This window comes from Triturus cristatus, chromosome 4_2 (assembly GCF_964204655.1).
Source record: "Triturus cristatus chromosome 4_2, aTriCri1.1, whole genome shotgun sequence".
NCBI lineage: Eukaryota > Metazoa > Chordata > Amphibia > Caudata > Salamandridae > Triturus > Triturus cristatus.
Genome location: NC_140586.1, coordinates 661,616,689 through 661,644,364, shown reverse-complemented (window position 1 = coordinate 661,644,364; position 27,676 = coordinate 661,616,689). Strand labels below are relative to the sequence as shown.

The following is a 27,676-nucleotide window of genomic DNA, read 5'->3' as shown; positions in this document are numbered from 1 at the left end:
TAGCAACATTCATATCCATCGACTTACTAGTTGAACATGAGCAACTAGATATAATTAGTACTGATATCCTAACGGTAAAGTTGAAATACAAAGCAAACAATCAAAATAAATTAAAGACCTTATTGTTGATTAATGTATATATACAACCGACTCAAGGTATAAGGGCAAAAATGTGTGCCACCCTTAATAGTTTTTTGTTGGAACTAATGTTGGTTGACCCACTTGTAGACTTTATTCTTACAGGGGATTTTAATCTAAATCTATTAATACCATTTTCCAGAGATGACATCACACAATCACAGGACCATCAATGGGCTATCCCTTACCAGGTACTAGATATAGAGACAAAACCCCTTCGAAGTAAAATAGGAACACATTTTTAAAGGACATAGAAGCAATGGGACTACGAATACTAAATGGGAGATTTAAGATTTACTTTCCAGTCCTATAATGCAAAGACAAGGGTTGATTATACGATTGTATCACTTAATATCTTTAGCAATATTACCTCGTACCAATTGAGGAAGGTTCCAGACAGTGATCATAGTCAACAGATAATTTCTACAAATTTTATGAGTAAAAAGCATCAAACATACCTGTCCATGCACGGTCAGATGGGAACGATCAACTACAGGAAACTTATCTGGACGGTATATAATAAAGAGGAGACCAATGAACTGGTGCAAAAACTCATTAAAAATTGCTTTAAAGATAAGATCTTGACTTCACCAATTGAACAATGGGTAAACTTTACTTGTAAACTTGTCAAACCTCAGGACACTATATCTGAAGTTAAGAAGAAACAAATCACACAAGGAGAGAAAAGGAAAGCTTTCAATAATCTCCCTTATACAATATAAACATTTGAAAGTACTCGTAATACTGTAAGAAGACAGATTACCAATTTTCCGCATAATGATGAATTACAAATTAAACTAAAAACCTTAAATCAGAACTTGAGGAAATTGATATGGAATGAAAGAAATCAAGTTAAGCAAGATTTCTGGTCAAAACTTTTATACGCAAGTAATCAAACAAATTCACGGGAATTTTGGAAAACAATAAATGGCTTAGTGAGACCGGATAAGTTAGTGGTTTCATCTACACTATCGGAAAAATAATGAGTTAGTTGTCTTGAAAAACATCTAAATTCTGATCCGAAAATAAAAATAATGGAAGGTACCCAGAGCAGGATAAACACATCAAATTATGACTTGGATGGTCAAATTGACATATCAAAATCCCAAGTCACTAAATTAATTACGAAACAGAAAGATGGGGCACCAGGACCAAACGGTATTCCGTTTGCCCTCTACAAAGAAAAAACAGATTTATGGTCAGAATACCTCACGGAAGTGTTTAAAGAAATAGTACGGACAGGAAATATACCGGAATCCTGGAGAGGGTTGTTAATATCCCCTATTTATAAAAAAGGAAACTGGGTCCACCCTGAAAACTATCGGTTAATAGCATTACAAGACACAGATGCTAAGTTGTTTGCAGGGATCTTACTTATAAACCTTACAGACTGGGCAATGGATAACAAGATATTACCTCCGAATCAGACTAGGTTTGTTAAGGGACTGGGAACAACAACAAATATATTAGTTTTATCACTTGTAATGGACTAAGCTATTTTAATGAAACAACCTTTGTACTTGTGCTTTGTAGATTTTAGATCTGCTTTTAATTGTGTGCAAAGATGCCTCTTATGGAGAAAATTACAGCAAAAAAATATTCCGGACCAATAGCTAAAACTAATCCAACAATTGTACAGCAATGCATGGGTTAGAGTGCGGATGGGGGATGGCCACACACTAACAAAGGAAGTAACAACAACAGCAGGTCTTAAGCAGGGATGTGTATTGACCCCTTTACTTTTTAACTTGTTTCTAGCAGATTTAACGAAGGCCTTGGATGAAATAAATGCACACCCACCTAAAATAGCTGGCAAACAAATTTCTAATCTGCTATATGCAGACAATGTCATACTTCTAAGCCAAACAAAAGTGGGATTACAACGCCTAATAGATCGATTAGCTTCATACTCAAAAGAAAACGGAATGGTGATAAATTAAACCAAGACTAAAGTTATGGTTATCACTAAAAATATAAGATTAAAACATAAATCCAAATGGTTTCTGGAGGATACCCAACTAGAACAAGTTGAAACATATAGGTATTTGGGAGTATTAAAAAACAAGCACAGGTGCACCACACTTCAAAGGGTCGGGAAGAGCAATAATATAATTCATTCCCCACATCAAAGTTATTCAAAAATAGTTCATTTATATTCAAAAGTTATAATAATTCATCTTGTCTTTTTTAAAATACAGAATTTTAGATACAAATTGATCTTGACAGCACAGCCGACGCGTTTCGTCCTAGAAGCGGACTTCTTCAGGGCTGTTTAGACACAAACACATAAATATACATAAATACACATAAAAAAACATATATAACCCAAGACATTCCATATTACAGATTCAATAAATGCAACTGTTTATGATTATCTTACATCAACATCATCTTTTTTAAGGCTACATAGCCTCTCTATGAGCGTATTAATATATTCATGCAGTGTAGTTTTTCTTATCTTATTTACATCCAACATATACAGCACCATATTATTGCTCTTAACAGTCTTTGACATTTGTATCCCAAGCGCATAGAGAGACAAAAATCATGCATAAAAGGAGCGAAGAATAGAGAAGAAGACATACTCAACATAACCCTAATAGCTACCTAAGTAGATTCTACAAAAACAGAAATACAGGCAAGTGAACAGAGGAAAGCGAAAACAGGACAAATAATACCAAAAATAAGAGTCAAGCATAAATCATCATGAGAAGGAAACTATATAGGGATACAAATTTGGAAAGTATAGCAGTTTAGGTACTGGCCTATAGAGGGCTCCACTGTTGGGTGTGTTTCATGCCACGTGTTTGCGTATTTGGGAGTATTATTTGATGAAAATGGAAACTTTCGCCCACAAAAATTAGATATACAAAGGAAAGCAAAAGCTTGGATGGCGGCATTCAGGATACTGCAAAAATCATTAGGAAATCTTACTTTCCGCCCCCTTTTAAAGGTTATATCGGCAAAACTCCTCCCCACTCTTACATATGGTAGTGAGGCATTAAGTGGGGAAGATACCGTGACTATAAATAATGCAGTCTCAAAAACGTTTAAATCCCTTTTTCATCTACCAAACAATGCATCACCCGCACAAATAAAGCTGGAATTTGGTCTAAATAACCAGTTGTACTCAGTTAAGGGCCAATTTATCAAAGCATGGAACAGGAGAAAAAATTATCATGAAAACCAATTGTCTCAGCTACTATGGCAAGAAATAAATAACAGAAAATTACAAGCCTGGAAATATTTAAACATAGCGCTGAAAGAATTTGATGTGATGTCAATCTGGAACACCACAATAAATAAGGAATCGTTAAAAAAGGCAATCAACAGAATAACAAATCATCTATCAATTATACAAGATGAAGACATATTGGCAAAAAGAAAACCTGCATGGCCAATAATTAGTGGGTTTACAAAAAAACAGATTCAACCTTATTTAGAAATACCATGGGCATTAAAAAACAAACAAATCTTTATTAAGGCAAGATTTGGTGTACTCCCTGGACTATGCCATCTTCCTCCATGGATGAATTCGGAGGGGGGTACAGTTTGCAGATTGTGTATAACCGGAGAGGAGAATATTGTCCATTTGTTGTGTAATTGCCCCGAACTGAAAACTGAAAGAAAAACTATACTTAAAATACTTTTTAAGGCGCGAGGAATAAGGACATGTAGGCAAGCTTTGATAAGGTGTCTGCATCCTAATGATATAAGTATGAATTCTGCTTTTGTAAAGTTTTTATTAAGAGCAAGAGCCAAACTGGAGGATTATAATTAAGAAAAGATTAGCACAGTATGAAACCTTGTTTACACTTTTGGTATATTTTTATTGTAACTGGTTCAGAATTTGATGCTGAATTTTTTATCTTGTTTTAGTTGTTTTATATTATAGAATATGTTATATGTATAATGTCGCATTGTAAGATTTTAAGTAATCAAACCATAAATAATTATTATTAGTCGATTGGTGGTTAAGAAAGGCTGAAATTCAGGCATTAAGTTATTCCTTCTACTCTCCCATCTTGTTGATGCCAGTTGGTGTGAGTGGAATAACTGTGACAAATGTTGCAAATAGATGTATTAACTTCAACCTAAGTTACCAATGCACTTGAGGTCGATTACTGCTAGAATTATTGTCTTGGGTCCATGTTTAGGGTACATATTCAATTGGCAAGACAGTAGGAATGTTATAAGAACTAAGGTGCTTCTGTGGTTATTACCCCATTTGTAAATGAAGCATTATTGGTAGGTTGAATGCCATAAATGAATTAGGAATTTGGCCGCTCTCCATCCTTGAACCAGAACTACGAGACGTTTCAGGGTGTCGAGCTGTGTACCATGTAGGTTACTTTCTTCAGGAAAACCAGATAAATGAAGTGTGAATGTGTGAATGCGCGTGTGTACCATCTTCACAGATACAATCCCAATGAACAAACATTAAAATACCTCCTCCTACGACACTACCTCTGAAAATAGTGACAATATTTGAGGACAGTGGAGAGAGACGCGCAAGTACAACGAACTGCAGGTTTGTATATATACAGAAAGAGAAATTATTATATCTGTTATAATTTTTATGTGCCCCTTAAAACTCCTCCCACCCTCTTTATCTGGGAATATCTGAGCCAGGTAGTATGTAAACAGTAGACCTGTCCTATAACATGGGATGCCAGGTATAGCAGCCTGTGAAATATTTCTATAACACCACCACACGATCCGAGGTACAATCTCTCATATGTTAAACCATAAAAGTGTCTCCAAAAACACTCCTCGATGCCAACTCAAGAGATGCTGCCTGCCAGCGACTGAAATCGGCCAGCCCAACTGCTGTAAGCCGATTCCAATTTGCTGTAGTATTCGAGTCTAAGCCTCAGAACTGGTCCATCACTAGCCATCCGTCCCTCACCCTAAACTACTCCAGAAACAACCAAAACAAAGAATAAGATGAAAGTGCGTGCTCCAAATTTTTTATGATGATCATATGAGATTCCAGCCTTGTGTCCGGCAGAACAGTTCTGGGGCTATGGGCATTGGCTACATTTATATAGCCTTTATCATTGCCTTCTGGCATATTGATGTGGATGTTGCACTGTTGGTAGTGCCAAGATCCAGAACTTAATGGCCCTCTGATCTTCAGGCACCACTTCTTATCTTTTTTGATAACACAGTAACATTTCATAGGGCTCCTTAGTCCTGTAGAAAAAGTACTTGTGGGAATGTGTAAGAAAAAAGCACAAGTATGATGCATGCAAAATGGTGCACCTCTTTTACTGCCAGCCTTGCTTCTCGTAAGCAATGACTATAAGTATAAAGTGTGTGTTTACGCACAGCTTGCAGGTTTTCAAAACATGTAAATAAAAGGCATTGTCATTTACAATGCCAATAGCTCAAACCCTATTGAATTGCAATTGCTTGTCTTATAAGGTAAAAGGAAATTCATTCAACAGAAGTCCATTTGCAGAGCATTACCAACTCTTCCGAAAGTGTCTTTTCCCCACTGGGCCTCTAGATAAGCATCCGGGGCAAGACGTGTTTGTTTATTTCTTTGAAGTATTTTTCATCTGTGCACAAAGTGCACCAAGTCTCTGCGTATGGGAGGAAGCATGGCAGAAAACAAGCCAGAAAAGGCAGCTGCTGAAAGAAACATGCTGGGTTACGGATTCGCATTAGAAGTAGCAAGGAGATTTGCAGAATCGTGTTGTGATGTGATCCTGAGCAAATATATCAAGCTCGTTCCTCGTTTCACTCTTTTTAAAATGTAGAATGCTTAGAGGTCGAGATGGGGATATGTGTTTTATAAAAAGCAGAGCATTTGAAGTTTGAAAGTGGTGAAAGTTACAAAATTGGAGCCCTGAGGCAGCAGCACCAATAGGAAGGCAGGTACCGTGACGCCAGGCCTTGCGTTTCAAAAGCAGGAGGGAGGAGGAGGCAGCCAAAACAGACCTCTATCTTTGCGCAGCAAATGTGGCACGATAGCAAGATTTACAGCCCTGTTTACAACAGAGCTCTATAAACCGTGAGCACTGGTCTTGAGTGCCTTAGCTTAAAGATAGAAATAGTGCTCACAAGCTCTGAGTAACAACACATGTAACAGGGGCAGTTCATGAAAATGGGCAGAGCTTTTAACCTCTTGAGTGCCCATGACGAGCTGGTCTCGTCATGGGCCGCGGTTGCGCTGTGCCCATGACGAGACCAGCTCGTCATAAACCCCGCCCGCTAATGAAAAGCCCGGCACAGGGCGGGGAAAGGGGCGGGCACTCAAGGGGTTAAAGCCCGTATCCTGAATAAAGCATGTCTCGCAGAGACAGCAAAAGTGTTACCTAGGCGAGACCTAAAAAATTATGGGTGTGCCCAGACATGGGTACCATGCCCGCTCAGCCACAGGACTGAAGATATACATCACTGAATGAGGCCTATGTAGGCAGAAACCAACCTGGGGTTGCTTGTGTTGTGGCACAATGGATGAAACACAATGGACTGGATTGTGAAAATAGTGATTGTCAGTGGCTGAGACTACTTCAACCATTTTCCCATCATCTTGTTGTGTGCTGCACACAATTATGGGCAGCTCCTGATGAATGTTGAACCATAACAGAGTCTCAAATGACAAAAAGTCTCAAACATAGTGGAAATGAGTCCATCTTTATGATCTGAATCCTTGATTCCTCTTTTGGAGGAATGGTAGACCAGCAGTACAGAGCCATGCAACCTACTCTTGTTATAACTTGGAAACCTATCCAGGAAATCTGACCACCAAGAGCAAATGGACCCATGGGAAACACATTCTTCACATGCATCATCTGGAACTACTGAGAGCCGCACTCTAAGACCATCACAATGAATGATCATCAAATATAAATTACCCAAGTTGTTGCTGAAAAAGAAATGTAATTTTTGTGAATGTTTCTGATCTACAGGGTATACTTATAGGAAACACTCCTATTTTGGGTTTAGCATTGTTGTGTCGTTACAAAACAAAACTGACCAACTTTAAAAGGAGCAGCCTTACTGAACTACTAAGTCTTGTTTGTAAGGGGCAGCAATATACCCAATATCCGTTTGTGCCTCAGAAGCCGTCATAAGTCAGATGATTGAATTATCAAGGCATCCTTGCCAGGCCATGCCTCTCGCATCTAGGGTGAGCATACACAATAACCGTACAGCACCATAATACAGCAGGCAGTTCTTCCCCCCTCCCCCCCCCCTACCTGTTTAGTCTGCAGTTCCATCCTTAGACGTGTGCAGTGGCCCCTTAGGTCCTGCTCATCGTGGTCTACCATTGGGCAGATCCATGATCTTTGTAAGCATTTCTCTCCTGGTCACTAGGGTTGATTTTGTTTGAACATAAAATTGAATTGCATTGTATTTGAAGGCAGAAATCTTGTTAGGAGGAGCCATGATATTGCTTCGCAGCCACCCCATAGGGGAGTGCCTATGCATTCAGTACAGACATTTTTTTTAAACCACCAATCACAGGCTGCGGTTCACATCAGAAAAATACACGTTACATAAAGTTCAGAGAAATGTTCTAAATTTCCATGCGCCACATGCCGTATTCTAAACTGCGTAACAACGTCATACTGCATGTAGTGTTGAGTTGGAATACTTATTTGACTTTGTGCAAAATAGAAGACTTGGTTTAACGTACGCCAATGCATGACTTGGTTCCATCGGGGATCAGTTGAGTTCAAGTTTAATGTACGCCAATGCACGGCTTGGTTCCATCGGGGATCAGTTGAGTTCAAGTTTAACGTACGCCAATGCACGGCTTGGTTCCATCGGGGATCAGTTGATTTCAAGTTTAACGTACGCCAATGCACGGCTTGGTTCCATCGGGGATCAGTTGAGTTCAAGTTTAACGTATGCCAATGCACGGCTTGGTTCCATCGGGGATCAGTTGAGTTCAAGTTTAACGTACGCCAATGCACGGCTTGGTTCCATCGGGGATCAGTTGATTTCAAGTTTAACGTACGCCAATGCACGCCAATGCACGGCTTGGTTCCATCGGGGATCAGTTGATTTCAAGTTTAACGTACGCCAATGCACGGCTTGGTTCCATCGGGGATCAGTTGAGTTCAAGTTTAACATATGCCAATGCACGGCTTGGTTCCATCGGGGATCAGTTGAGTTCAAGTTTAACGTATGCCAATGCACGGCTTGGTTCCATCGGGAATCAGTTGAGTTCAATAAAAATAATTTGTTCCCGAAATGCAAAGTCGTGGGACCTTCGAATACAAATAACCAGAATCATCCCCCAAAAATCAAATCTTACTGTAATCTTCTCTTAAGCAAGCTGAGCTCTAAATAAATCCCTTTGGAACAACGAATTGAGAAGACTCTGAGGCCCTGATTATGAGTCCGACCGTGCCGTACACTGCTGGGCGAGACACTGCTCCACCTAAGACCAACTGGCCTGGCACACACAGTTACATATATATAAAATCTGCACGGGACCGGAAAGACATAGAGAGAAGTATTACCAAAGGCTTCAGTCCTACTTTTATGTCTGGCCCGCCCCGGTTTTTGCTTCTCAAAATCTGCCCCCCCTACATTAATACAAATACGAGGGTTGGTAGGAGAGGAGCAAACAAAACTGAAATCTTTTCCGTAAACAGCTTGTAAACTTTCCTTTGCAATTAAAGTTTAATGAGCAGGTAAAGTGCCGTGTCATTTATGTAGAAACGCAGCGTGGTTCGAGTTATACCTGGCACAGTGTGATAGATGATTCTATATTAAAATTAGTGTTGAGCTTTTGAGAAACGAGTATATGTTTATTTGTTAGACACAAACAGTCCAAATATTGTATAGAGAGAGGAATGTAGAGTTAGTAAAGGACATGAAATTACTAGTGGTCTGACACATAAAGATGTTTAGTATTAAAAAGGCGTTCTATATCTCATATAAAAAGGGTCAATGAGAACTGTCCAGTGTGGGGTTGTCTTGTTTTCTCCATAGTTCTAAATTTACCGCACTAGCCACACTCTAATGAATGCTGGACAATTTGCTGCCTTTTATACAATACTATGTATTTCTAGCTCAGACAGTTCAAATGTTACAAAACCGCATTCACCACATGTGGTGCAGCGCAGGGGCAGACACTCTGCACAGGTACATCGGTCACCTTCTGTTCTAGCAGGGGAGCAGCTTTCATCTGCGGTATGAGAATAATCCGAGTTTATTTAAATGTAATTCAGATACAGTGGAAATATTGTTTGCGTCTTTGTCATGAAAATATTTTTCTTCATTAATTCATGTTACTCTACAGACGCTATTCTTAACAGCAGGTAATTCAAGAAAAGAGAAGAGAAGGGTAAAAAACCAGTCAGACTTTTTCCTTTTCTCCTTGAGGGCTGAGGTTTCAGGTATTGCAGTGCCTCCCAGTGAGACACTGGGGTTTTGCACTTGCTGTTGCAAGGCTGTTTCCTAATGCATATACATACTTCTAGAAGTGTTAATGTGGATCCGAGTAAAACTGCCATCCCTGGGATACAAAGAGAGAACAGGGGCACAGCAGCCTTTTATTACATTAGGCCTGTGCGTGTAAAGTTGTTCTTGCTGAGTGCAGTATTTTAAGGTTTTCACTCTCTTTTACCCTGGGAGTTAGAAGGGACAGGGTTTGAGAGGTAGGTGTTAATAGGAAGGTAATGCAGCATATACAGCAGCTGATTCAGGTTCCTTCTATCCGAGTCCCGGAGGCTCATCTCAGGCACCCCTGCTGTCCAGTGCCATCCGATGGCGCGGAGGCGTCCTTTCCAAGTTATACCATGGCCAAAAGGGCAGCGTGCATGGGCGCAGTGGGCGCCGACATCCCTCTGACCACCTTGCCAGTTTCAGTGGCTTCCTTTAGATTGCCTTTTGGCCAAAGGTATCTGTGAATAGGTTATGTTTTTCTTTCATCGTGCTATTCTTATTTACTTTGGGGATGATGGGTTGGCACTCTGCAAACTTTAATGGGAAATTTGAGGTTGTATCCGTCCGTGCTCTGCGTGTTAATATCAAATTGGCTATACATATTGTTTTAATCTTGATGCCGCAAATTTTGTTTGCCCTATATTGAACATTTTGAATGGAGAATTATATTTTCAAATAAAACAGCATGGCAAATCTATGTAAATAGAACATTCGTAACACATATAGCAATGTGATGCATCAATCTTCAAGATACAATGCTATAAGAACTTCAGTCAGGAAGACCGACAACCAAGACCAGGAGCATAGCAATCATTAGTACAGCGGGTGCAGTGACACTGGATGCAGGGGCATGAGAGGGCCACCACTCCGTAACTAGGGTCTTCTTCTGCCCAGAAGGTAGGTTGTGTCGTGCAGCTCTGTGTCGACAACGTTCTGTCTGGAAGGGATGAACGGAGTAGCATATAAGTGCCACCCATGCACGTTGATGTCCGTTCCGTTCTTTCTGCACCTTCAGATGCAGATCCAGAGCTGTACTCCTTTCGGCTATGACAAGATTTTTCTATTTTTCTCTCAAAATGTTATCAGTGTGCAAGGGAAATGTCCCATCCTAAAACAAAAGGTTTAAAACCTTGTAGGAATAGTTGCAAACAGATGTCTGATCGATCTTCACTCAATATACCATTGGTGCCGAAGGCCATATGAGATTGTGAAGCGAAGTGCTACATCGCGAACACCGCAATACTCCATGCCATGACGGGTCAAAGTTGAAAGGAAGGTTCCCAGTCTTTGTCCTAAAATTGCTCCATGGCAGATCTTCACCTTGAGTAAGTCAAAGAAGAAATACAGGTGATCCAAGTGGGAATAAGCCCTGTCCCCCGTCTCGATCTCCAGAAAAGGTACAAGGGCGTCAACGTGCCACTCGGTCTTACTCCCAAACTCCTGTGGAACCAATTCAGAGTCTGGTCTTTTCCTGTTTTGATTAGAAGGGCGGCAGAGGTCCTTGACCTGCCACTCCCCACTACGGTGTTCAAAATTTCTGAGGAGATCTTTCAGCCTTGAAATGCTTCTACCAAACCTCTCCTGCCATTTCATGAGGCCATGGCTGATATGATTGTCAACAGGCAGGCTGCTTGTCGCCACATTCCAGTTCCAGGTGATCTTGAATTTCTCATGCAACGTCAAACACCAGAGAGCTGGGTAGTTCAAACACTCACCAGTAAAGGGAAAACTAACATCTTCCCTGCGACTCCACCTGACCGCAAATTCACACATACAGAAACCATTTCTTCCTACCCCGCCACACCTCCTACCCTCATCAGTGTGGCTGACAGAGGATTGAATGTCCGTTTTGCAGCAAGAACTACAGATCCCTTTGGCTAAAGGGCCATTAAGAGGGTTCCTGCCTCGGAAGCAGGAACTGGGTGCTACTCCCACTACTTCCTTGTGCTGAAGAAGTACTGAGGGCTTCTTCCTATTTTAGATATAAACCTTCTCAAGGTCATCCTGTGAAGGGACAAAATCTGATAGAGACTTCTACCCACAGATTCCTCACCTTAGAATATTTCCCAGACGTCTAACTTTGAGCAGTACCTATGCATGCTGGTAGGTGGTGTTTCTGGCTCTACTTCAGCATCATCCACGTCGAAAGTGACGTGGGCCATGTTTATAGGGTGGAATGCTGGCATCAGTTCCTTTCTTTTCGTACCAACAGTGCACATCCGGAGAGTAACCCCTGTTGCTTTTTGTCCAACGTGTTACACCGTTTTGTCGACCTTTTTTTGCTATTAGTCACAATGTGCTTGGGACATGTCCCCTAGAAAAAAACTACGAGATTCAAACCTTGTGTGGAATGTGACAGTTAGATGTCTGTGTATGATCCCCACTTGGTCTTTCTTTGGTGTCTGGGGTTGGACCACAGCCCTAGGGCATTCGTCAACTGTCGGTTGATGCACCGAAGGAGATCTGAGAGCAAGTGATGAAGCGTCTAGCGGCCTGGCACAAGAAGGCCCTGTGTTATTCAATCCGAGGAAGATGTTGAGCCCAGTTGGGTAGTCAGATTTTCAATTGGTCATCGTCAAAGTTGTTGTCCTCAAAGTTGGTTAAGTCTAAGAAGCACAAAAAGAAGAGGTTGAAACTTTCTTTGTTTTGCCCCCTCCCGTCCTCATTGTTCTAGACCCCACTCCCTTACCCGTCCTGCAGAGCTAGAGGCTGTGTCCTCTCCGTGCCTTCCTGAATTTCCTGGAGCCAGAGCAATCTCTGCCCAGCTTTGAAAGTTCTATGTCACCATGCACTCCATCTGTGGACCACCACCTGCCTCTCACATGTCTTAGGACCTCACAGAGCAGAGAGGTGCTCTAGTTGGGACAGCGCCTGTGAGTCTGCCCCTGAGACTAACTAAGCTCTCTCGATTCACCTCCAGATAGACTCTGGCATCAAAGCTGAGACCCAGGCCAGAGCAGGCCCTCCCACTGTCACCAACATCACCCGCGACGTACGCCGGATATACCTCAGCCATCTCTTTCAGATTCACTGCCTTTTTCCTGTGATAGACCCAGTGTGGACTTTGACTTTGGGGCTGGTGATGACAATGACTATGGGTTCCCTGACCCTACCGATGACCTGGGCCTGTTCATCTACTAGTATGAGACGCTGGGAGATGCCAACAGATGCAACACACATCCAGATTCTGGCCTGATCTCACCTTCGGGTCCCGCTATGGGGGAAAGTGCATCTTTTGTCATGGTGGGGAGGAGGGAGGCTGGATGTCCTTGACCTCCAGCTACCTCCGTCACAATCAAGACCAACGTCTTGATGGAGGTGCTTCAATCGGGCCCATCTTCTGCAGAGCCTCTACTCCCCTTTAATAAAATCCCCATAGAAATCCTCCTGGGTACATGGGCCAAGCCTTGTCTAGGTGTATTGGTGCACAGTGTGATTGTCAATTGCCACTGCTTTGCACCTGGGGACCCAGCTTTCCTCACACAGCAACCCACCCGAGAGACTAGTGATGCAGGCCTTGCCTGCCAAAGTCATCCCAATGTGTTTTCCACTACTCCTCAGCATAGGAATCCAAGAGGCTTGACACCTAGAATTTTATTTTCTACCAGCCTGGCATTGCGGTCGGTGAACACCACATGCCTCCTGTGCCAGTTTCCCCACACCTTGTGGGACTCAGTTGTGCAAGTGCTGCCCATGGTCCTAGAGGAGACCTGGACCCTACTTAACCAGGCCATAATTGATGGCCGAGATGCTGCAAAGTCCACTATCCTATGTGGATTGGACACCACCGACTCAATGGTCAGGGCTATCTCATTCAAGGTGGCACTTCTCCACCATGACTAGCTGAGATTAACTAGCTTCTCAGTGGACGTCCAGTTGGCACTGATGGACATGCCCTTTAATTGCTCCCGCCTATTGGGCGACAAGGCCAATACAGCACTGAGTGCTTCAAGGAGGGTTGGGTCACTGCCAGGTTATTGGGAATGTCTCTGGAGCTGCACCAACTACATTCCTCTTTTTGCCCCTTCTGTGGCTATGGTATGGGCTCCCAGCTATGTCAGCAATATGAATCACACCCCAAAGCCCAGCGTTTTGTAGCCATGAACACGGTTCCCACAGAGGACATTGAACTTAAAGCCAGCATACTATCCAATCCCCCACTCCTCCAGCTGTCACAGCCTCCAAGCCCCTTTAGCATGCCCTCAACACAGCAGGCGGCAGGATCAGGCACCACCTGCCCCAATGGCAAACAGTAAAAAGTGGGTGCTTTAAATTGTGCAGTGGGGTTACGCACTGTCATGTCTGGAAACCCCCACCTTTGACACTGACTTCAGATTGTCTGCCGAAGGACCACCTCTCCTTACTATGCCAAGAGGTGCAGGCTCTTTTGGCCAAAGAAGCTATCAAGAAGGTACCAGTATCAGAATTAGGCCATGGTTGCTACTCCCGCTACTTTCTGGTGCGGAAAAAGGAAGGAGGCCTCCACTCTATTCTCCATCTTCACTCTCTCAACACCTGTGAAATGAGAAAATCAAAATGCTCACCTTGGCGAAGGTCTTGGATCTTGGTGATTGGATGGTAGCTAGCATAGGATGCTACTGCCATATCATCGTGCTGCAGGCCCACAGGCGAGACCTGTAGTTCATGGCGTGCCAAGAGCATTTCTAGTTTGCTGTGTTCCTCTTTTACCTCACTAGTGCTCCTTGGGTGTTCACAAAAATGATGGCGATGGTAGTAGTACATCTTTGGAGGTAGGGCTTCCAGTCTTCCCCTACCTCGATGACTGGCTACTGAAGACGGGCTCACCACAGGCAATCTTCACCCACCTCCAGACTATGGCGAACCTCCTCCATTCATTGGGGTTCACTATGAACATGTCGAAGTCACATCTGACTCCTTCTCAAACACTCCCCTACATCGGAGCCATTCTGGACACAGTCCAGTTCCACTCTAACCCTCCTGAGCGAAGGGTCCAGGTAATTTGGGCTATGATTCCAATGTTTTAGCCACAGTCCTGGATATCAATAAGACTGACTCTAAGGATATTGGGTCTGATGGCCTCCTGTACGGTGCTGGTGTAGCACGTCAGGTGGCACGTGCAAACTCTGCATTGAAACTTGAAGACCCAGTAGGCACTGCCCCTGGGGAATCTCTCCGACTTGGTCCGGATTTTGGAGGAGACTGCAGAAGACTTGCACGGTGGTTGCTGGACCGCCGTTGGGTCAGGCCTCTCTATTCCCAACCCAGAGGTGACAGTAATAATAATAATAGTGGCAACTGATGCATCATTTCTGGAATGGGGTGACCATCTTGAAGAGGTGGGGATAAGAGGATTCTGGTCTTCTGTGCAGGCATGGCTCCACATCAGTCTTCTGGAGCTGAGGGCCATCAGCCTGGCATTGAAAGCCTTCCAATCATCTATCAGCTGAAGGCTGGTCCAGGTGTTCACAGACAACACCACCACCATGTGGTATTGCAATAAGCACAAAGGTGTGGGGCTGTGCACCCTGTACTAGGAGGCTCTGCACCTCTGTACATGGCTGGAGTGCCAGGACATTTACCTCGTTGTACAACATCTGGCAGGATCTCTAAATTTTAGGGCAGATGGACTTGGCCGTCGACACCTTGTGCATCAAAAATTCATGAATAGCGTTTGCTCCTTGAGGTGGCGAAAGGACTCTTCCAAGAATGGGGAATACATTTGCTCAATCTATTTGCCACTGCTGAGATCGCACAATGTCAACTCTTCTGCACTTTGGAGTCTCCAAAGCGGCTCTCGCTCAGAGGGGCATTCCATTTAACAATACCTCTCCTACCTTAGTTTTCAAGAAGATCACAACCGACCGGCCCCAAGTCATCCTAATGGCTCCTGACTGGGTATGGAGGATGTGGTATCCAGAACTCCTAGGCATGAGCGTCTGTCCTCTGATCATGCTCCCCTTTTGGGAGGACCTCCTGTCGTAGCAGCAAGGTAGAGTCTTGTACTTGAACTTGCCCCCTCTCCACCTTCATGCTTGGAGATCGAGCTGCAACAGCTGACTGTTTTCAATCTTCCTTCGGACATCTGAGATGTTATTCTGGCAGCTAGGCGTCATTCGACAAAAACCATTAACGCCTGCAGCCGGGACAAGTTTGTGGCTTGGTGTGCCTCACAAGTTGATCCACTTTCTATCTCTACCCAGACAAACTGGTTCTTTGGACTCGTGCCTCCTTTCTGCAGAAGGTGGTGACCCCTTTGCATGTCGGCCAAAGTGTCACGTTGCCAACGTTTTTCGCTCCACCTCATTCTTCCAAGGAAGAGGAGAGACTCCATCATTTGGACCCTACAAGAGGCCTCTACTTTTAAATCTATAGTCCCAAAGAACAGCAGGTGGATGGGTAACTGTTCATTGGGGTCTCTGGAATGAAAAAATGAAAGGCAGACCATCTTTCGATGGATTGCACCCTGCATCAAAATCTGTTATGCACAAGCTAAGAAGCTGCCTCCTGAAGGCTTGCAGGCTCATTCTACCAGAACCAAGGCTGCTACCACTGTGTTAGCTCGCGACGTGCCTGTCTTGGACATCTATCAGGCTGCTACGTGGGTGTCACTCTACACGTTCACATAATATTACTACCTGGACAGTAGGGTCTGTGGAGATGGACATGTTGCCCATTCAGTACACCAGGACTTTTTGGTTTAAGCCAGCTGGTAGACCCACCGAAGATATTGCTTATGTATGTATTCCAAGGTGAGGAGTCTGCTGTTAGAGGTTTCTGTAAGAAGAACAAGTTACTTATCTTCTGTAATGCTTTTTCTGGTAGATTCTGTCTAACTGCCGTTTCCTACCCGACCCTCCAATCTACCCCGTTCCGCGAACTGGGCTCTTCACCTAAAAGATCCCGTTAGACTCTACACACTGGTCTAAAAATAATTCAGATGTGGCTCCGATGTCTTGGTTCGGAAATAGTCATGAAACAAATTGATGTCGGCGTGACGGATTGGCACCTATCTATGCTCCTTTGACGTAGACAATTATGTGGAGCTGCCTACACCACCTACCGCCGTGCAGAGGTATTTTTTCGGGATCCAATCTGATGCCTGGGGAACAATCTAAGGTGAGAAATCTGTGGTTGGGTAGAGTCTCTACCAGAAAATGGGTTACCGAAGGTAAGTAACTTGTTCTTCAAAATGATCATGCTAACTCAGGTTCCGTCTACACTTGAGACTGAATAGTAGCGTTGGACATGCAGGAAAATGATTTCCCGATTTTAGTTTGGCAGGCCCACAGGCATCATCTGTATTTCACAGTGGGCCAGGAGCTTTTTCAGTTTTCTCTGCTCTCTTTTGGCCTCAAAAGTCGCCCACGGGTGTGCACGCAAGTGATGGCTATGGTCGCAGCGCCCCTTTGGCGGTTGGATGTTGCAGTCTTCCCCTACCTTAGCAACCGGCTGTTGAAGGCAGGCTTGCCCCAAGCAATAGTAGATCACCTTCAGACAACGGTGAACCCTCTAACATTATTAAGGTTCACTATCGGTATGCCAAATTCACACCGACTCCTTCACAGATGTTCCAGTTTATCCGAAGAATCCTGGGTATTGTGCGATTTTGTGCCTTTCCCCAGAGCAGAGCTGCCATGACTTTTCATGCTATGTTTCAGCTTTGATGGCTCATGTGGGCTGTGCAGTGGAATCTGAAGTTCCAACAACAGGGGAACCTATCAGACTGTATCTGTGTTTCAGAGGAGACTACAAAAGACCTGCAGTGGTGGCTGCTAGATCATGATCGGGCCACTGGCAGACCTCTCTCCTTACCCCCACCCAGAACTCAGGGTGGTAACAGATGCATTACTGCTGGGTTGGGAGGCCATTTGGGAGAGGTGAAGAGCAGAGGATTCTAGTCTACGGCAGCAACCCGGCTCCACATCAATCTGTTGGAGACGATCTGCTTGGCGCTGAAGGTCTTCCTGCCAACAATTAAAGGTAGGATGGTGAAAGTTCTCAGAGACAACACCACTGTCATGCGTTATTGCAACAAACTGGATGCGGTAAGGTGTTCGGTCCTGTGCCAGTAAGCTCTATGCCTCTGGAAGTGGCTGAGTCACCAGGGCAATTCTCTGGTTGTGAACCACATAGCGGGATCTCTAAATGCCGGGGCAGATAAACTCAGATCCAATGCTTAGCAGATCACAAAAGAGTTACACCCTTAGGTGGTGCAGGGTGTCTTTCAGTAATATGGAGAGCATGACTCCATCTTTTCTCCACTGCTGAGAATGTGCACTGGCAACACTTTTGTGTGCCGGAGTTTTCAAGAAGGTTCTCTCTCAAAGACGCATTCCGCCTATTGTGGAGCTTGGATCTCCAGTATGCTTTTCAGCTCCTTTCTCTTCTGGCTTCAGTTCTGAAAAAGATCAGGAACAACTGGGTGTAAGTAATTTTATGTACTCTGTATTGGGCCACGAAAGTGTGGTACCTGGAACTCCGGGTATGAGCATCTGTTCTGCCCTGTTGGGAGGATCTTCTGTCGCAGCAATAAGGCAGGGTTTTACACCTGGACCTGCACAACCTGCTGGTACATGCCTGGAGATTGATCGGTGGCTGTTGATTCCATAGGTTGTGGATGATATCTTGACAGGTAGGTGCCCTTCCACAAACTTTATGCTCGTACAAGTTTTTGGCTTAGTGCGCAAACAGCCAGATGGACCAATTATAGGCTAAACTGTCAGACTTTTTGTTTGTTTTATAATTTGCCCCGCAAGTGCTTGTACTAGATACTTTTAAATGCTATTTGTCAGCTCTTCCGGCTTTTGTACAGTTGCTGGATCAGCCTTTTTTGTTCATATCACCTGTTTTGATGAGGTTTCTTAAAGGTTTGTGTCATATGTTCCCTCCGAAGCCCTGAATCTGGTTCTCAATATTTAGATTTTTACCCCATTTGAGCCAATGCACAGTTGCCCACTATACTCTGTCACCTTGAAAAAGGTCTTTTCGGTGGTGATAGCATTAGTTTGTTGCATAAGTAAGCTGTAGGCATTTTAGATCAGGCCACCTTATACAACCTTTTTCTCAGACAAAGTGATGCAGAGGACTTGAGCTGCATTCCTGCTGAAAGTAGTGACACATTTTCATGTCAGATAGGCTATCAACCTTCCATCCTTCTTTGCCCCTTTTCAACCCTCAAAAAAGGAGAAGAGGCCCCATTGTTTGAATCTCAAGAGAGCCCTCAGTTTCTATGTTGATCTTATCAGAGATTAGCTCTTTGTGGGCTTTTCTGTATATAAGAAAGACAAAGGAGTGCAGAAAAGAACCACCTCTAAGTGGTAGTTCTCTGCATTAAAATCAGCTATGATCTAGCTATGAAGCAGCCACCTGAAGGACCAAGGGCTCATTCCACTCTAGCCAATGCTGCTACTACTGTGCTGGCATGCAAAGTGCCTGTACTGGATATCTGTCAGGCTATGGACTTCAGTGCACACTTTCACGAAGCACTGTAGCCATGACAGTCAGGTTCGTAGGGATGGGCATTTTGGCCATTCGATCCTGCAGGACTTTTTGGTCTGATCCATTTCACAGACCCACCAGGTGGTGAGGTACGGACGGGGTCTCCAACCAGTAGCTCGTGAGCTACTGTAGCTCTCCAGCTACCTCTGAGTAGCTCTCTTGTGTGCAGCCCAGCTTATTAAATTAAAAAGCTTTTGCTTGGTTGAATTATTATACATATACAAAAATTGAAATTATACAACACTAATAATATTATTAGCTCTCAATGCGTTTAATTGAACATAAGTAGCTCTCAGTATAGAAAAGGTTTGAGACTCCATTTAGAATTAGAGGATTCTGTGTTTAGAAGTATCCAACAGAAGAATAAGTTTCTTACCACCAGTAACGCTTTTACTGGTGAATTCTCTATCTAACCGCAGATTCCTCACTACCCTCCTACTACCCCATTCTGTGGAATTGCTTCTTTTCCACCCAAACGTCCCAGTCTAGACATCTGCACAGTAGTCATACTGATTTGTTAATGGGCTCTGCTTCTGAGGGCACAGACTAGCCTGCAGAAAAAAGTCTGAAATCGCGCATGGGTGGCTGTTATTTATGGCAGTTCTGGAGTGGAGCATCATCCATACAGAGTCGCATGATGCTACTTACTGGCATGCAGGAGTACTACTTTCAAGTTTTCTCTAAACATTCTGACACCTGTGGACTATCCACAACGTGAGCAAACTGCAGTTAGATAGAGCATCCACCAGAACAGGTGTTATCGAAGGTAAATAACTTGTTCATCAAGCACCCAAGAGACACTACACTCACTTGGAGCCCACGGTAAAGGTGGACGAGGCTCGTGTGCGATAACACGTATTACTTCTGAGTGCAATGCAACAAAGAATCTATCTGGATCATATTTCTGAGCAAGGCTGTTGGGAAGAGTTAAAACCAGAAGACAAATTATTCGAAACTGAGCAGACCACAGCATAGACCTTGAGCGAAGCCAGGGGTTCCAGCAGCTTAGTAAAATACAGTGTTACCCAAAGAAAGCTGCTTTTACCTATATGGTCATCATTAGGGCCATATGTCAAAAACAAACCACTCCACGGACCAAATTAATAAAATCTCTAATTTCTTATCACTCGACAAATAAGCTGTATATGGACAGGATGATGTTTTCTAATATATGTCCTAAACAGTTGAAATATTGCCTCACCTTACCAGACAGCAAGAGAGAAGCCATGCTTTTATAGCAGAGTACCATATTTGTAAATATTAGTGTATTCTAAGCCTGAGAGCTCACTTATGTGAGGTTTCTTTCAGTATCCTGCCCACTGCTGCCTAGGATAGAGGAGTGAAGATCTTACTAGTTGAGTTGGGTGAGAACAAACTACAATATAAGACATTATTGTTACTGAGTGCAGCGGTATCTGCAAAGATGAAAGAGGCTTCTTGGAATGGAGTTTGGTTCTGCGAGAGGTCTACTACAGGAGTAGCAGAAAATTAAGGAGAGTTTGCTCTTGGGAGTGAGATTACGTTTACATTAGACTGCAACTTCCAATCACCTGACAAGACCAGAAATTGACTTAATCTGGTACTTGGAACTGCCAGTGGACTAAAAGGATGGAGCCCAGAACCTTCATGACGTTTAACAAAACATTGCAGAGACTCAAAATCTGGCTTGGTTTCCAGCACTCCTGCAATTACCTTTCCATGTCTGTTCTATGCATTTGTCACAAGGACGAGTAAGGAAAGCTAAATGCTCTGGTGGCTCTAGTAGGGAAACAGACCTGTACTGTCTGAACAGAATTGTACTGCGTCATTTTCCGTTCCAGTCCTGTAAAATTACTTCGATAAAATTCCAAGAGATCTTATTGTGTTAATCAGAGCAGTATTAGTGAATTGTTCGTAGGTTGTAGGATTGTGTCATGACTGGTTGTACAATGACACAAAGTTAAAACGTCTCCAAGTGGACCCATTTCAGCAATTATGTCGGCTTTAGAGGTAGTCGCTGGTTTGTGGCACATGGGAGCAAGCAGCATGGAGATTAATGTAGCTCCTAAGAGGGCTTAGATAGGGCGGGACATCTGCATGCATGCTGGCGCAGACTACTACTTTGAGTACTTTCATATTTACATCTATGTTATGCATACTCTTATGGTGTTACCCTTATTCTTAATCATTACGTTTGCAGGTTCATTTTATCCCCCAGCTTTCGGGTACTCATCTACGGTGATTCTGTGAAATAACCACGATTTATTTTAGCCAGCTGCAAGTTGTTCTGATGAACTGAATTATGGTTTTATAATTGTGCTCGTAACTGTTTGCTTTTCTCCTAAACTATAATGTATGACACCCTAGCTTAGCTTCTTGCGTTAGTTCTCATTTTCAGTGGTTTTACTGTGCAGCGATATTTGTCCACTGTATAACTGGTTAATTTAATAATTACTGTTTTCTGTCTGTTCTGCTTGTTTAAAGGTTCAGGAGCCATCTGAAACGATCCTGTTCTCTGTGACCCCTGCACAAGCAGATCATCAAACAACAAACCTCAGCGATCTGGAACAGCCCCTCCCCACTGCAGACAATGCGCTGGAAGCAGGTTAGCGTACAGCATTTTCCTTCGAGATGATCTTAATTTAAATTTATATACATTAAATGTTTAACTGTTGTTGTTTTTTTGCAGAGTACAAATGTTTCATATCCCATATTTCCCGGGGATGGTGACTAACCTGTGAATTATTTTCTAAAATTCATAGGTATAACATAGTTCCATGAATTAAGGTGTATATCCCATGCGGCGCGCAGTCCTGGTCTCGTTCCTTCCCTCCTGCTAATTACTCTTTGTACATAACAAGGTTTTTTGCTAATGTCAGATCCAAACCACAGGGATGAGTCTGCCATTGCCCTGTTTGATTCAGCATCCTCTTCATGAGAGGTAAACACAGCCTGAACCTCCCCAGGATCCATTGGTGGCTGTATCTTGTAGATTTACGAAGGCATCACAAGCCTCACACTCGTGCAGAGAGGATGTGCTTCTCAGCACAGCAAAGCTTGACCTGACTAAAATGGCATTTTTTTCAACAACATCATTCTTTCTTTTTTTCTGTGACAGTATAGTCTATATGTTAAGTTATTTTTTTCAAAAAACCTTTTCGTTTTTTAGAAAAAGATTTGTCATGCAAATTGCATCAAATCGAACACAGTAATATAAAAACATGAGTAAGTTGTACAACAATTACTTAGAGCCATCGTGCAGTTCTGGTGACATTGGCCTTGTGGTTTAGTTTTGTTATCAGAGCTCCTTGTTAACATTACTGGACCATAATGCACAGTAAATAATTATTTATCTTATACGTATTGCACATCTGAGTATAGGCTAATGGTGCTGCATACAAGTGTTTTACAACAAAAATGTAGTATCCGATTTAATTACCCAGAAAGCACTGACAAATTGGGGCTTTACAAGAGGCTAGACAGACATTTTCAATAAATGGTGCTTTAATAAGAGCTTCAGTGCTGCGTACTATATAGCAGAAGTAAGGGCGGATATTTAATCTCACAGCATTTATGGGACTGGAGAAACACGTTTTTGGAACTGGTCATTGAGTTAAGTGAAGGATATCTACTTATAATTTTGCAATCCCTGCATAAATGCAACTCTCTAATTTCTTTATAATCGTCGCCTAGTGATGAACTCAGTCATCGACTGTGATAAATTATTGCAGTCGAGTTCTGACGTCCCCGTGCCTGCTGCCAGAGCAAGCAGCTGAGGTGAAAGGCGAGTCAGGACTTAGACTAGCTGTTTAAAGCAACGAAAATGAGACTTTGCTTTTCTTTCTTCTGCTCTGTTTTTTTTTTAGCTTAGAGTGACTAAGCAGAAAAAACATGATCATTTTTTTGTATTCCTTATATAATTCTAGAAAAGTTAGATTATTTTTGCATGTTTCTGGGTCAATCCGAGGTTGCATGAGTTACTGCAGCTTTAAAAAAACAAACACAAAAAAACTACTAACTTGTATTTTATTGTTTCTAATATCTTTTTGCAACACATTTTTAACCGGTTTTTGATGTATTTAATTTTGTACAAGAGAATGTATTTTTATACTTTATGTTTGCAAATATGCTCTCTCTTTCTGAAAGAGCTACACACCAAATTTTTAAGTGGTTTATGGGAAAGGTGATGATGTGACCATGTATTAGTTACATAACCTTATGTAACCTTCGGCCTTGTTCTTCTATACAGTTATGGAACTTCTCAGTGACTTGCAATATCCTTCTAATGTAAGGCCGGGGTACTTTATCCCTTATTTATTACCGGGGATCTTCTGTGGAAAATGGATCCTGGGTCTCTTCGCCGTTGAAACGGATATTTAAGCAGCCGAGTACCGACGAAGTGTAGCGGTACCGCCGCCGCGACCTCTGACTTCATCCTGTCAGAGATCTGGGTGGTTTCTGGCACCCGGGGCTGGAAAGCGGCCGCTTCCAAGATGGCGGCGCCGACGCACTGAGGTGAACCCGGTCCGAGGCTTCGCTGAGCGGTCGTGGTGACCGCTGGAGGACGATCCGCGAGCCTGCTGCGTCGATCCCCATCAAGAGTGAGGCCTTCCCCGAGGTGGACGGCGCGGAGAGACGACCCCCAGGACGTCACTGCAGCAGTGAGGCTGGCAAGTGAGGGAAGGCTATACATCGCGGGGGTGGTGTCGGCACCAAAGTGACGGGCGGCATCGGACTCCTTCGTACGGCCCTGACTGGTGTGGAGGCGGCCGGTCACCCATCACTCCCCTGGGGTGGCCTGCCCTGTATAAAGGACGACCTCTCACGCCTCCCCTGACCCATGCAGCGGCTGCCTGGCATATTTCCCGCTTAGGAGGTGACTCTGGAATTAGCGGTGAGGTTCGCCCGCTCTCCCCCCCCTCGCTCTGACAGCATACGCTGTCTGCACCCGCCTGGAAGTGGTGAATCTCTGTGTGCGTCACCTTGAATTATAGCGCTATATGTGTGCCTCACCCCGCCTGTTTGGACTGCCATATTAACGCTGTAGCACTAAGCTGCACTTCCCAAATTACCATTGGCCAACCGTCCTGTCCTTGAGGACAGACTAGGGGACACTGCACAGGCGCCCTGCGGGCTACGGGAGTGCGCAGACGAAGTGCGGATTGACTAATTGGCCACGAAGGTGGGAGCGCCATCCCCCGGGGGTGAGTGACCCTGCTCAGAACCTTGCAGGTCTTGGAATCCGGCGGCGCGCCGGCGCTCTGGAGCCGGGGACGGAACTGTCTGGGAGGGACACCGCTATCTCAGATCCGGCGTGTTAAATGAGGGAGCCTTGAGGGACTCCGCCAGCTCATATCAGCCCTGCTTTCTGTGACGCGCTGCGGGTCGCCTGTCTTCCTGCAACTTCTCTGTTGACCCCCGCCTCCGTCCCTTCTCCCCTCTTCTTTTGGACTGGTTGACAGCGTATGCAGTGATTCGGACCCCCTGACTGCGGAGCCCTCACTGGGAGCACAAGATGGCGTCGTGAGTGAGGGTGCACGGCTGGTTTGCTCCCATTTGCGGTCTTGCTGCATCCCCACACTGTCGAGAGAGCCTCGGCGGCCATTGGGCTGCGGTCTCCGCTGCAATACTCTCGGAGTAAGTTGACGCGCCATAGCGAGAAACCCAGCGATCCTTGCAGGCGACAGTAGAACTGTCCTTTCTTGTGTCTGCCTATCATGGCAAAGGATAAGGAAAAAGATAAAGAACCCCGTCCGTCCCGGCAGGGTAAACTGGATCTTTTTGCCAAAGCGCTACCAGCTGCGCAGGATGCGGAGGGTAGACCTGCCCCCTTCCCGGATACGGCGTCCATTCTGCAGGCTATCCAGGAATCCAGGGAGAGCTTGGAGGGGAGAATAGCTGAGGTACACTCTGAAGTGACACTGCTGCGTCACGATCTCCGCAAGGTCTCGGACAGGGTGACCGAGGCAGAACATCGCATCTCGGAGTTGGAAGATACTTCCCAAGTCACGTGAAAAGAAGTTGCGGGGCTTCTCTCGTCTGTGGTGGAGGTGGCATGGAGAGTAGACGATGCAGAAAATCAGGCCAGGAGGAACAATCTTCGATTTGTTGTATTCCCTGAAAAAGTGGAACAAAGTAATCCAGAACAATTCCTTCTGACCTTCCTGAAAGACCTGCTGCCCCAGGCGCCATTCTCAACCTGTTTCATAATAGAACGAGCGCACAGGATGCCCGGCTTTGCTCCGCCGCCGGAGGCTCCTCCATGACCTCTAATAGCGCGCTTTCTGAACTTTCACGATAGGGACTTAATACTCCGAGAAATCCGGAAGAAAGGAGAGATCCGCTACGAGAATACTAAGGTGATGGTATTTCCGGACTATTCTCGTGATGTGCAGAAACAGAGACGGACTTTTGATCAAGTTAAAATCAAACTGCGTGCCATGGGGATCCAATATATGTTGCTGTTTCCAGCTAAACTTAAGGTCATTTTCCAGAATAATACGCTGTTTTTCCAAACTCCGGAGGAGGCATGGTCCTGGGTGGAGGAACGACCGCAACTACGAGGGCCGCCGCTGTCCAGCTCCACCGCGTCCCCACTCAAACGACGGATACGGTCCCAAGACAGGCTCAGGGACAGGCGTCGGAGGCGGGGTCTGCGGCCCAAGTCATCGGCCGGGGCAACACCGGGCAGGACCCTGCGTTCCGGAGACACGGACACGCTCGTATCGGACTCAGGGGAAGAGATGCGTCGCTCAAAGTCAGCTGATCCTCTGCAGGGCCTGGAGGATATGGGCCACACCGATTTGCCTGAGGGAGATGACTCTGATGGGACACCCAGTGCCCATCCGCTCCGGAATAGTATCCTGCGGCTGGAGGCGACAGACCAGACCCCCCGGGTTCCAGATGACCAGCCCAGACACCCTCCTGTGGAAGGCGAAAAAACTTGAGAGGCGGGGCCTGCTGGCCGCTGCTGGACAGTTAGACTTTCCTGAGCTCCAGTGGTTCTCCACTGGTTTACCATTGAACTGGGAAAGTGATTGACGTGTTTGTGTGGGGGTTTTTGATATTGGGTAGTTAATTGGGAGGGAGGGGCGGGGGATAGCAGACCTCTTAACAGACGATTCGCTCCAAAGTTGTCATGTTGACGAGTGGGGGGATGGTGAGAATGTCAGAAGAGAGTAGGGTGGGGGGTGCTGTTTTCTTGTTTTAAATATATTTTGGAGATTATTTGATGGGAAAGGAGTTTGTTTGATTCAACCAAGTGCTCACACTGATACGCAGAGCGGGGGAGGTAGGAGGGGGGAGTATTCCTATCGAACGCCAGGATGGATTTTGCTAATGTACTACCATGCCGGACGATGAATATACAGTAATGGCATGGAATGTCAATGGTTTGGGTAACAAGGTGAAACGGGGATTGATTACCAAGTATCTCAAGAGACATAGACCTGATATAGTATTTCTACAGGAGACGTACCTTTTGAGTACTGCATGCTCCTTTCTGGGACGGGGGTGTTACACTACTCTGGCACACGCGGGATTTACCAAGGGCTCCCGTGGGGTGGCGATGCTTGTTAGGAAGTCCCCGCCTTTTCATCTTACGCAGACGTGGGTGGACACTGAGGGAACATATGTTGTGATCAGGGGGGTTTGGAACCATAGGATTTATTTTCTAGCTAGTATCTATGCACCGACTCGCCTCCAACAACGCACGTTCGACAAAATGACTAACCTCCTCTTGCACTCTGGCCCCGCCATACACATCCTTGGAGGAGACTTCAACGATGTATTGAATCCCCTGCTAGATTTCTCCTTAGCTCGAAAGGGTACCCCGGATATCACACCTCTGGCCGTTTTTCTAGAGTCACTGGGCCTATCTGACCAGTGGCGACGCCACCACCTGCTCCGGTGGACATATTCTTATTTTTCCGGAGCCCATAAGGTGTTCTCTCGCTTGGACTAACCTTCTCGTTCCGGCAGGGGAGATACAACAGGTGACCGACATTGACTACCTGGCTAGGGGGATTTCGGACCACTCTCCCCTGCTCATGAAAATGGGTGGTGGAAGTGGACGAAGGCTTCTGCAATGTAGGCTTAATGCATGGGAACTGCGGGACGAGACTGTAGCTGAATAGCTACGTGTTGATTCCCAGCTATATCTCACTGAAAACGAAGGTTCTGTCCCATCTGCCATTACTTTATAAGGCAGTATTGCGTGACAGGGCGCAAAATATACTGGCCCACAAGAAGAAACGTGCGATTCAAGAGCTTGAAGAGTTAGAACATCCCCTCCTGGACTTGGAAGGGAAAGTCAGACCGCAATGACTGAGGAGGATCTGCACCAGCTGAAATAGCCAGACGCGAATACTTAGCGCTTGCGAGTAATGAGGTAAAAGCATGCCAACTAGCAACCCAACATCGCCTTTATGAAACGGGAGATCGGGCGGGGAAACTGCTGGCGTGGCTGGGGCGTAATGAAATCGAGTCACGGTGGGTAGGGTCGATAAGGGACCAAGAGACTATTTATACCGCTCTGGAGGATATTGCAGGCGCTTTTGAGCGCTACTACATGGCTCTTTATGGAGCCCGCATCCACGCGGAAGACTTCCAGATACGCCATTACCTTCAGAGTATTGACATGCTCACCCTTACACCCGACGAACGA

At 44.8% G+C, this 27,676-nt stretch overlaps 1 protein-coding gene across 12 annotated transcripts in view; it reads left to right on the top strand.

The window, feature by feature from the left end:
* The window catches only part of PATJ (PATJ crumbs cell polarity complex component), a 1,359,209-nt gene that overhangs the window by 563,913 nt on the left and 767,620 nt on the right, over positions 1-27,676 (top strand). For all 12 annotated transcript variants that reach the window (XM_085602445.1, XM_085602441.1, XM_085602446.1 and 9 more), the window contains one exon: positions 21,496-21,616. In XM_085602445.1, coding sequence (XP_085458571.1) covers positions 21,496-21,616 — 121 coding nt within the window. The remainder of the gene's footprint in view (positions 1-21,495; positions 21,617-27,676) is intronic.